The sequence below is a fragment of the Sparus aurata genome, chromosome 17 (genome assembly GCF_900880675.1).
Source record: "Sparus aurata chromosome 17, fSpaAur1.1, whole genome shotgun sequence".
Taxonomy (NCBI): domain Eukaryota; kingdom Metazoa; phylum Chordata; class Actinopteri; order Spariformes; family Sparidae; genus Sparus; species Sparus aurata.
In genome coordinates, this window is record NC_044203.1 from 6,032,958 (window position 1) to 6,045,401 (window position 12,444).

At 37.8% G+C, this 12,444-nt stretch overlaps 1 protein-coding gene across 3 annotated transcripts in view; it reads right to left on the minus strand.

Moving 5' to 3' along the window:
- Window positions 1-12,444, minus strand: part of grik2 (glutamate receptor, ionotropic, kainate 2) — a 327,295-nt gene that overhangs the window by 15,723 nt on the left and 299,128 nt on the right. For 2 of the 3 annotated variants that reach the window (XM_030394698.1, XM_030394700.1), the window contains 2 exons: window positions 10,466-10,716; window positions 10,147-10,174 (listed from right to left, as the gene is read on the minus strand). In XM_030394698.1, coding sequence (XP_030250558.1) covers window positions 10,147-10,174; window positions 10,466-10,716 — 279 coding nt within the window. The remainder of the gene's footprint in view (window positions 1-10,146; window positions 10,175-10,465; window positions 10,717-12,444) is intronic. The other variant, XM_030394701.1, reaches the window with a different exon arrangement.

A 12,444-nucleotide genomic window follows, 5' to 3' on the forward strand; every position in this document is an offset into this window, starting at 1 on the left:
ACACCGATCTTCTTTTTGGAGCAAACTGTATCTTTTGCCTTGACTGTGCACTGCCTTGCAGGAATTAAGAGAACAGTGGTTAATATTTCCATCAGTCTAAAACTCATAGGTAGTCAGAATTTGGAAATCAAATTTTAGAACTTATTGTACACCGGACTATACCGATAAAAGAAGACCTCACACTGACATTTGATGAAATCCTATAGTTTGCCACCTTACCAACAGTCAGTTGAATAGATTGGTTTGGATGTCATACACAGAGGCCCCGGAAGTGTTTACAGTAACCTAGCTAAAATAAAGGTTGGAGGAACCTGTCAGCATAGCTCCTTAAAATGTGAAAAAGTACAAATAACAGAAATACTAATTTACAAAAGCCAGGATCAACCAGTGGCAATAAGGATAGTTACAATGACAGCTGTTATTATTTGAATTGTGCAGTTGTTATTGTGTTATAGAGTTTAGTTTTGACATTTATTCAGGTTAGGAATTGACTTTTCAGATTTTGAATGTATGGTAAGTCTAACAATTTATTTTATCCTTAGAAATTAGATTTGACCCTTTCTGAGATGTGATGGAGTGCTAGTGGGAGACAGATCAACTCAAGGGCTGTCCGGTGAGGGCTAGAAAGTTTTACCTCAGGAAGCTCTAAGATTAGGGGTGGGTAAAAATATCGATTCATCAATGCATTGCAATATATTTTTTCCCAATTCAATATCGATTCATAAAATCCTCTGAAACGATTCCGTCAAGCAGCAGCCCCGACGGCCCGCTGTGCCTCGCTGGACCTCTCGGTCCCTGCCTCCAGCAGCTGGAAGCGCCTGGCCCGCGACCTCGCTCGAGGGTTGGAGGGTGATGCGCCGCGGAAACACCGTCGGAGCTGCGGAGGCGGGTAACTGATGTCTGACGCACCACTCTTTTGGAGACTGTAAACTCCCAGCGCAGCCGGTCTCATCCTGGCTGCAGCACTGTGCGCCCGCGGGTCGCACTCTCCTCCAGGGAGAGAGGGGGGGTCAGTGTCAACGTGTTACCCCCTCGCGTCTAGCCGGAGGGCTGAGGGACCGCGGTAATGTCTGTGTTTGTGTCAGACAAAAATGTACCATGCAGTCCCAGAAACAATGGCACTTTCTCAGCTTAACTATGGTTGCACTATTTTATATCTAAACACATCGTGTGCCTTTGTTTACATTTCAATTTGAACTAGAACTTCCTAGAGGAAAGATTTATAATTTAAGATGACTTTTTTAATAAAAAAATTATCAACAGGCACTCTAATGAATTATTTGTTTATTACTACTTATTACTGACTCGATTTAAATCAATATTGGATCGAAATCGAAATCGAATCGAATCGTGAGGTTCTTAACAATGCCCAGCCCTATCTAAGATGTCTCTAAGCTTTGGTTTCAGACAAATTCTGTTCTCTACTGGACTCTGTGGGTATAGCACTCCCCCAATCACACGTATGAATTCGACCACTGAAAAAAAATTATGTGTATTATGTGTGTGCCAATCAGGGCCTGGCTACAAGTGGATGTGTCATCATCTATAAGGCAGTAAGCCCACTAGCTGTTACCCAGTAATGTTGAATTTGCACACTGATTTAATTTCTGTTAGGACGGAGTCTCAGCTTCAAGATGTTGATTAGTGCCTGGCCTCATTGCCGTCACAACTGACCCACATTGTCTCTGCCCCGAATGAGACCAGGCAGAGGGCTCATGGAGTGCAGATAACTTCCCGAGGTGAGGTGACGTGGCCAGCAACAGTGTGAGAATTTCCAATGCTTTGCTGTGCTGCTCTGTTGTGATGAAAGCAACCTGGAGCTTGAAACTGCTGACTTTCCCATGGAAGACGACCCTTCTGCCCAGCTGGTGACTCACTGCAGCCTCCACTTTTTCCCATGCTGAGATGATGGCGGTGGATGACAACATATCATCGGTATCCTATAAGCACATACCCACATGTGGCTATCCACATGCAGATTCTCAGTAGGTGAATACATGAGTGTGGTAGGAGGAGCGCTATACCCATATAATCAAATTATTTATGTGATTCCCAGACAGAAACCTTAAAACCTTAACACCAAGTTTGAGTTTTGCCAGTTGAATATCCTTGTCTATTTAAGATCCACATTGTGTAATCACTAAGAGAACTGATCGACTCCTGAAATCCTGCCCAAAGAGAGCTTTAAAAAAGCTTGGTTGGAAAGGAGATGTTCTTGATGAGAGCAAATTTGCACCGTCGTCTCCAGACTTTGCACAAGGCTAGGCTAGTTCTCGGAACTACCTCTGTAGAGGTTGCACAGAAATGAAACTAATCTTCGTATCCGTCTGTAGATCTGAAGGCAAACAAGCAACTTTCAAAAGCTTTTGGAAAGACTCTTCAAAATTAATATGTTGCTATGTAGCAATGATGATGGAATGTACAGAAATAATGTGAAGGGCAGACACTTGAGACAAAGAGAATGAAGAAAAGAAGTCTCAGAGTCTTGGTAGATGAATCAAAGGTCTATAGTTTATAAAGTTATCAAATGTTTATTAATACTTTTATTAAAATGTTTAACAAGTGTATATTTTCTTCTGACAATGCTCTCATCTTGTGGTATTACAATCTGTTTAGTAAATGCAGTAATCTCAAAAACACATACTTAACCTTAACATGTCTATTTAACCTTAAAAAACACTATTAACAGTTCCCCTATTGTATATGAGGGTGTATGGCTCATCCCATTATATAAATGACTAGATGCTATTTTTACTCCTTTCTAATGTTACAGAACAGAAGTAATTATAAAATGCAAATTTCAGGGTGTGCACTGTCAAGCATGTGAAACACAACAAAGAGATGCTTAGCACCACATTTTTCAACTTGACACTTTTAGCATTGTGGTGAGAAAACAACCCCTTATTGCAAAAGTAGGTGGTATTCAATTATATGAGAAGCCTAAAGCAATGAAACCAAATATATGGTTGATCTTCACAATGACACAAAATAGATGGTTCATTTTCACAAATTAGCCTGATACTAATTAGCACTGGACTGTGGCATGAACAAGCTACACATTATAATATATATCCATGTTTTTAAATCAATATTTGGACACATAAATTAAGCTGTGGTTAGGGTTGGACCTGTATATTGATTTTCAATCATTGACCTTTTATAATATCTCACATTAGCAAGTCTGAGTCATCAGTCGCCATTATTATTAAGGTTCCTTGCTTACAAGAAAAAATGCAATGGAATGCAAGTACTTTTTTCATTACACATTATACCTTTTATGATTTTATGAATGACCTCATGTTCCTGTTCTTACTTTTATGATTTTTTTCATAATCCATTTCTGTATTCATTTATAATTAATTTAAATACATACACTTAAAGGAGAACTTCGGTCGATTTAAACATGCAGCTTCATTGCTCAAGCTACCCTTGACTTGCCAGTACCGGAGACGCGAACACATTTGGTCAAACCATTACAGAGCTCCGTGAACGCAGATTTAGCATTGAACGCTAACAGCATGGGGTCAGAACTTTACACTGTGTTTTAAGCGTCTTAACATGCTCCACATCTCATACCAAAAGTTATGCAACATCAGCAGACACCTTAGCACACAGCACTGTAGCGTGTATGACTCAATATGAATAAAAAAGTAGTTAAAACAGTGTGTTTGTGCAAGCAGCTACTTACCTGTTTGTTGACATCCGCGTCTTCCAGTAGCTAGACCAAACTAGTCAATACGTCGAGCGTGCGCTTACTCCCTCACTGGCGGAGACGGAAACGTATTCCAGCATTTTCGTGTTTCTGTTCATAATGTACATGTCCATGTTACAGCCTGTCATGAGCCATGAGCCTTACAATAGCCTGTTAAGCCTGTTAAGTGCACACTCGATGGATATACTAGTTTGGTCTAGCTATCGGAAGACGCGGATGTCAACAAACAGGTAAGTAGCTGCTTGCACAAACACACTGTTTTAACTCCTTTTTCATTCATTTTGAGAAATACACGCTACAGTGCTGTGTGCTAAGGTGTCTGCTGATGTTGCATAACTTTTGCGGTGAGATGTGGAGCATGTTAAGACGCTTAAAACACAGTGTAAAGTTCTGACCCCATGCTGTTAGCTGTCAATGCTAAATCTCCGTTCACGGAGCTTTGTAATGGCTGGACCAAATATTTTCGCGTCTTCGGTACTGGCAAGTCAAGGGTAGCTTGAACAATGAAGCTGCATGTTTAAATCGACCGAAGTTCTCCTTTAAATATATCCCAGAGTTTCCTCTTTTGCTAAACAGGCATGTAGTGTACTCTATCATTAAGGAAGACTTTGCAAGTACTCAAACCTATGTTTTATGACTCAGTAATAGAGGTTGCATGTCTTAATTGTCCACAAGGGTTGTAATAATCATTAGTAATCATTTTACCCAACAGTGGCAGTGTAGGTTGCTGCAAATATTCTCAGCCACTTCCCTCATTGTTATACCACTGCCAACACATACAATGGGGGCTGTGTAGTAGTAGAGTGTTTGCTGAACTTGAGCTCAGGACTCTTAAATGGCTAGGATGGCAATTCAAATTTTCTAGCTGTACTCGCTAAAAGTACCTCATAAAGTTATTGATTGGATTTAGATATGGACGTATTGATTGGGCATCAATTGGAAGCATCGAGAACCATCTTGTTTTTATGCAACCGAGAATCATTGTAATTGTTTTCATTCTGCTGCTTCCACTTTACATCAGTGCCAACACTGACCCCCCCAATGCAGCAAGCAGTGTGCCCTTTGTGTAGTGAAACAGAAAGTAACAACGTGGAGGTTGTCTGTCACATTCCAACAATTAATGCCTGCTGTTTGAAAACCAGAATCATCATCACTCCCGAACCTGTGTGTTTGGCAAGATGTACCCTCAGCTGTACCTTAAATATGGTTTGTTTGCTATATTGCTCTGTGTTAACCAGACTATGGCCATGTGCCGATATCAACATTAAAACGGAGCCTTGTGCTGATTTGGTCAATATAAACTTTCTCTACAGCCATATGTTTGTACAAATGTTTCCGCAGGGCTCCCTGAATTAACTTATCAGAATAAAACAGATGGTAATATGTATGTATATGGGATGAATAAAAAATCCATCACTTATCACTGACCTTTATCGTTATTATTATTATCATTATTATTATTATTATTATTATTATTATTATTATTATTATTATTATTTTATTTTCCTCAAGCTGGTTTTCTAGAAGTGCATCATAGTACCTGCAGGCACTGAGCACTAGGCAGAAAATCCGTACGTTTCTTGATCATAAACAAAACTTACATCAGGTAGCTGATAAATAATTGAATTCTTCTGGGTTTCAGTGGAGAGCTTTGATCCTCCATAGTGGTCCTCTGAGATACAGTTTCAGAAGTATTTTCATTCAGTTAAAGAACATCACCCCTTAATAGCATTAGGCAGCTTTAAAATGGCCTTCAAAACCAATATTAGTCAAACCCTATTTAATTCTAGTCCAGTGATCCTATATTGTCTGAATAGTAAATAGTGTACAATCCAAAGCAAATGAGTCACAGTGTTTCAATTATTGCACACTTTCATGTGCTCCAATCAAAGGCATGTCCAAAAGGCAGAGTGCAAAACATGTGACAGTAGTGGCATTTGTGCATGAAACATGAATGCAAGCAATTCATTGTCAATACGAAGTTTGAAGTAAAGTGGTATGTTATAATTTGAATGGAGACTTTTTCAAAATCAGTTTTTGCCTGTGAGGTTAGGTCTATTCATTATGTCTTTATTTATCTTATTCTGAAAAGCTAATACGATTAATGTTGTGGTGGAGCTGCAAAGTGGAGCTCACACTGTGTAAATATTATTACTGTATATGCTCCATCATAGCTTGGCTTATTGACTCATTACATTGTTATTTAACCAAACATTATTTCAAGTGAATCAGTGGCTCTAAATGTGTTATCTGAATTCAAGATCAAATTAACTTTCAGAAACAGCACACTGAATACAGATAAATCAGGTGACCTCTTGTTAAATAACTGGAAAGGACACTTAATAATAATACAACATAATAATCTATCATCCCAGTAGCTGTATTTTGATGTGGAACACTGAACACAATTGCCTGCACCAACCTGAGGAAATACCGACTGTAGTACAGACATGCAAGGTGATGTCTGGAGTTACCCATATTTGCTACCTGTGGAGTTGTGCCAATCCATCTGAAAACCTACAACCACGTTATGTACCACAGTCAAGACTACCAGAGGTATAAACCATAAACCTGGCACCCTCATTGTTAGAGTTACATTATGCATGCATCCTGCATGTAACGTACCCAAATTTCCAGCCTGTTCACAATGCATCAAATACAGCAGCCTGGTCAGTTTGATACAGAACTTACTGGACACGCCCCTCTATTTTTAAAGTTTTATCACGAGTTAATGTACTATACAATAATGATGTTCCTTGCGTCACTTATGTAACCTACTTTATGTAAGTTATGTGACTTAACATGGTAATTTTAACCCAAAGCATGAATTTTCCTAAAAATAAAAAAACCTTTTTGATCCTAAACCTAACCAAACCATGACATTTGCACAGCATCAGTAACAGTCCAAAAGATTTAATATGTCATAATGGGGCCTATTTGACAACAAGCCTTATTTTGAAAGTCTAACCATACATTGCATTTTATGTATTATTGCTAATTCGACTGCTGAGCCCTTCACACTGACTGTGGGTGTGATGGCAAACAAAGAGGATTTCTCACAAACTGAGTTTTTCTTTAACTTGTGTAGTCTAGTGTAAGTGAAATAAATTCTAAATGTTACTTTCAAAGTTTGAGTTTTGGAAAGATACAAATATCTAACACTGCTGTTGCAATGCCATCCGGTGATCCTGAGCACCACCCTGGTAGCCTTATTGCTCAGGGTTCATTACCTCCAGCAGTAAAGCAGGGCACCAAATAATTATTCGATTTCTATAATTATTACATGCAGGATCCTGCCAGCATGTAATGCACCCCTGGAAATAAGGCTATAAGGACTAAATAATGTACCATATAATGTCTCCATGTTGCCAGGACTTCCATTACATCTGATAATAAGGCAGAGCATCAACTACAGTACATGTATGCAAATCCCTGGTGGTTGACTGTGGGCAGGTTTGTTCAAATATTATTGCTGTACGATATGTTTCATTTAGAAATATGTCTTGTGTTTTGATGTTATTGCTGCATATTCCTTTTCTTTTATTTAGCATCTTGCAAAATTAATTCCAAGGATATTTGTGCAGTCAATTAGGCTAGGGCTTTGTACCATTTATTCATGTTGTTCCCTCTGAGTAACACACAATAGCAAATGCCTGGTGTGAATTTAGAAATCCTGCAAACGGTGACATCATGTGCAAGCAGTTTGTTTTTATTTCTAATTGGATCAAAGTTCTTATTTCGCCACTCAATCCAAGGGGATTTATATTGCTATTAAAATTTTATTTTATTTTTCTTAATTTTAAAGCTTTACAAGAACAATAACATCAACCCTTAGCAATAATCTTACTTGTTGAACCAATAACATAAACCATTTCCATTCTCATTTTGTAATTGCAAACAATCTTGGCCAGACATACATTTCAACCAAGGCCACCACTGAGGTCACATATACAAAGTCCTTATTTGTTTTTTTTCATCTTTTTTAAAGGGATTTGTTGATATTAATACACAAAATAATAAAGTACCAGCACTATAACTAAAACTATTTTTGCATGTTGTTCTACTACTGTTTGTCAAATCTGTGCTATTGCATATATTCTAAATTGGGGGAATGTAATCGAGAACCATAAATGTCAAAACAAATAATTCTGTTTTGGAGGGTGATGCTTATTCGAAAATCTAGTTTTACATTCTTTGCTGACACATCCTTTTTCACTTCTGTGATAAGATATCCCAATATCAGGTTACTTTTTATTTCTTTGGAAGGCTAATTGTATATGGTCAGACAGTCATTATTTTCTAGTTAATGTATATAGTATTTCACTATACACAAATGCTTGCAGAAGAAGGAACAGCAAAAATAAATACTGCTTTAAATTATTATTGTGCACTAGCTTATAGTTACTTGAAGATTCATCTTAAAGATTGAAGTAGTACGTACAAATCACTTTGGGCATTGCTTCATTTTGGTGCTGTATTTGCACTGATAAATACAGGCTGTATATTAGGTATTTACCAAACAATGTGAAAATTATAACTAAAAACATTACCCAAACCCCCCCAAAAAACATGAATTTTCTTTTTTAGAATAATGCACATTTTTTTTCTGTTGTATTTTTATCTTGTCTATGCTTTCTCCACATTCTACCAATACTGTTTACATTTTGTGCATGATACCATCTGTACAGTTGACAGTGTCAGCGCTGCGCCCTATAAACTGTCAGGTCTTGTAATGACAATAGTGATAAAAAAAAATGTACATACAGTTTAAGTGTCACATATGTTTCAGCTTTTATGTATTAGCTAGTCATAACTGCAACCTAACTTGAGAGCTTATTCTCTCATTGTCTACGTATTGGCTTTTAGCTAACTGGCTTCTACAGTAAATCTGTCTTGCGTTACTCCAAGAAGCTATTGACCAGCATTCTGCAGCATGTAATGCTCAATTGCTTAAGCATCTGTCTTGCAGCTGACTGCTTCCTTTAAAATAATTAATTAGCAGTATTTTTGCCTGCTAATGCCAACGCATACAAGTCATACAAAGCATCCAAGTAAATATATCTTTCTTTATACAATTTACCACTGTGACTCTGAAATAAATACAGATCCATTCAACATGTTATGTGTAAAATAAATATCGATATATATCATTATTTATTGGTGTATCTGATATCGCTATGTTGGTGTTAATAAAAAATAATCATAATTAATGTTTTTACAGGACAATCGGTGTAACTGATCATTCACGCAGATGTCATAGATCGAATGACTCATGTTGGTGTTGTTTCTGCAACATTACAATTGATGCTGTTCAAAGACCATCATATCAAATTATGTCCACATACGGGACAATTTCTCTTGGCTGAAAATACATTACTCTCACCCAGAAAGCCGGGGCTTGTTCCCTGTTTAGAACATACATTTTACTTTTCACTTCTAATGAAATACTTGGTTAGGTGTTAACCACATGTTAGAAAGGATAACTTCTCCCATCTATATTTTTTTCTGTTATTTTTGCTACGTTGCAAAACTACTACATTACAAACATGCCATTGGTCAGTTGCATTGATGGTTGTTGACCAACATTAGTTATGATGTTAAAGCACCACCCCTATTTGGTGATATCAGATCGTGCTTATCTATTTCACAGCTTATACTAATTTACTGTAATCCATTTTTACACAGCTGCATCTATGCCAAAATGGACTAGGGTTAAAAAGTAAAGTTGTTTGAAAGCTTAAGCTGAAGTCTGAACTGAGATAATATTACAATGTTTTGTAAAGTGTCCTATAACGAGTCCTTACATGTCTCCAGGTTTTGAGCAGGATAAACAAACGAAGTCTCTCCTTATTTGAAATGTTTATGGTGTTTCTTTACTTTTTCAATAATGTTTTAGTGCATGTGCATTTGAACTTAGTATTTCTCCAATGGTGCAGGCCATTATATCAGCAACCCTTCAATAACACAGTGTTTTCTGGGCTGCTCTGGTGAAAAACACACTGTCATTTCTTGTGTTACTTCACTGATGTGTACATACCATGTATGGGCTATAAGTCAAGCACATGAACAGTGAGAAGTTACAGTATAAGTAGGATGGCAGTCTGCAGAGTGAAAATGGACAGTAGACGTGGAGAGGTGTGTGTTAGTGGATGTGGCTGTTGAAGATGTGGGTCATGCAGCAGAGCAAACCTTAACTATAAATGTGCCTGTGATGCAACTGTGTACTAATGCCAGCACTCCAAAGGTTTTAGTAAACTGGTCTTAGTGTTCCCATTCCCTCTGAAGTGTCAAGAAAAAAACAATTCAGTAGTTTGGGGAAATTTTAGATCATGTTAGATTACAATAGAAAAAAAGTTTCTGGAGTTTTTCTTGAGGTCATTTGAGATGGTGGTTAAAGTCTAGCTTGGATCCATGGTGACAGCAGAATTCCTCACGTTTCTTATCTCGTTGTCGCCATTGGGCCTAAGTGAATAAATGCAAAGAAACCAACCCTTATCTTACTGCATATGACACAGCACTGTCATTATAGTGAGAGCTTCCGCAAATTGGCAAACAGATTATTTATTTAAGTTATATAATAGAAATTATGAAAAAAAGATATATTAAGCATATATTTTGTTTCATTTTGTTAGCATTTGTAGATTTTTCTGTTCCATGAGACTGCTGTTCATGGCATACGTTTTTACGATAAGAAATTCTGCTATCATTTTTTTAAAAAACAAAGCATAGATGAATGTCAGAGGTATTTGTTACCTTTTCAAGTTGTGCATTCTGTTTGGACTTGTAGAGAAACTCTCCAACAGCCACAAACACGGAGAGGACAAGCCCAGCAGCCAGGACGATGAAGATCCCTCCGATGTTCTGAACCCCAAGGGCGCTGGCCTCCTTACTCTCCTCCTCTGGACAGCCATTTCCTCTCCACCATTTCTCCTTCATCATGTGCAGCTTCCCCTCCTCCTGAAGCTGCAGGATGGCAATAGTGATCTTATCTCTGTATGGAGAGCCTGAAGGACCGAAAGACATTCAGGTCAGCCTGAGCAACCAACATGACTGAATCAGTGCCTTTATCTTATCAAAGAAAGCACAGGGTCCTATCTTGTGCCCAGTGCAAAGTGGTGCACACTGCATCACAACTCTCATTGCTAGTTTCTGTCCAACGCAGTTGTCATATCATGTTGTGTTAAAAACAAATGTGCTTGAGGACACCTGTGCGCCCACAGGGGTTTTGGTCATAAAGTGAGGTGTGGTCAGGTGCATTGATGGCGCTTTGCTTTTTCTAGGCAGCAGAAAGTGACTGTCCATAGACCAACAGAAATCTAAAGTCAATGCTGCAGTATTTCTTCTTTCATTTAAAGGCTGCATCATTCAGACAGTAAGATGCACCTACACAGGTGGGTTCACAACATGTGTACACCCTTGTTTTATGATTAAAGAGGCTGATTTCAGTCATTTTAAATGTATCCATGTATGTAGTAATGATAAAAAAAAAGTAAAACAAGTGTAACAAATATTGTGGCACATTTAAGCAGTGAAACTAAAAGCTGTAGTTATAATCTCAACAGGACAGAGGAAACTCTCCAGGGGAAACAGAATACAACCGCTAGCTCCTAAAATAAACATTTTTAGCCAGGATCTCAAGATTTTTCAGAAGGGCAGCTGCTTCACTTCAACTGTTTTTACTGTATGAATCTGGACTGTGTGTGACCTTTTGAGGTGTCGATGATCACAGAACATTAACATGAAATAACAACTGATTCAAGTGATGAGTGAGGTTGAATTTTACCCACCCCAACATTTATGTATATACAATATATATTTTTCACTTTCATATAACTTTAATTAAACTTACAGAAAGAGATAAATACTGTTCTTTTGAAGGTGAACATGAACAATTTCAACAGTTCCTGAACTGCAAGGGAGCCACTGTCACCCTAACCCTAACCCTAACCCTGTATTTCTATTACATGCCTACCTTATAACAATGAAGTATAACACAAATGACATATGACAATGTGATTGAATATTTCTCATCTGATATGTGTAACAGAAATGTTCATTGGGAAGGTTAGGGGGAGAAAGATAATGGCTGACCGAATATCATTAGAAGTGTGAATCTTCACTGGCCTCGCAATTCAATTCGATTAACATTCAACTGCCACTCATGAGAGTTTGAGTAACGTATTATTCACTTCAACAACAGCTTTTAAAGTTGCCTTTTTAAGTGAACCAGTATGATGAGAATCTGCTTTTCTTTTTGGAATACATTTGTTGCAGGCTTTTTTTCTCCCAGCATGCCCTAACTTCTTCCTGTGTGCACCATGCAGAAGATAGATAGCAGCAGGACGTTTATGACTTGATCGACAATGGATCACTGAACAGTAGATACCTTTGGGACCGGAATAAATCAGCAACTTGTTGTGTATACCGTAAGTCATTAAATTATAGTATGCTATAGTTGGTAGCCAGACACACATTGTAGCTAACACCTGTACTATTATATCTGATAGTATATGATTTAATTTGGGCTAAATCAATCTTGGCTCTTGCACTGTATGGGAAATAGGCTTCACACATTTTCATTGGTCATAGCCTTGTTCCTTAACGGACACAGAAAGCATAGCTTATCATCGATCAGGGAGCGTTAAAGACTAAGGAATAGATTGAAAAATGAGGTTGCCAAAACAACGTATCATAAGGAATGTTTAAAACCAAATATTTGAAGCTTTGTAAAT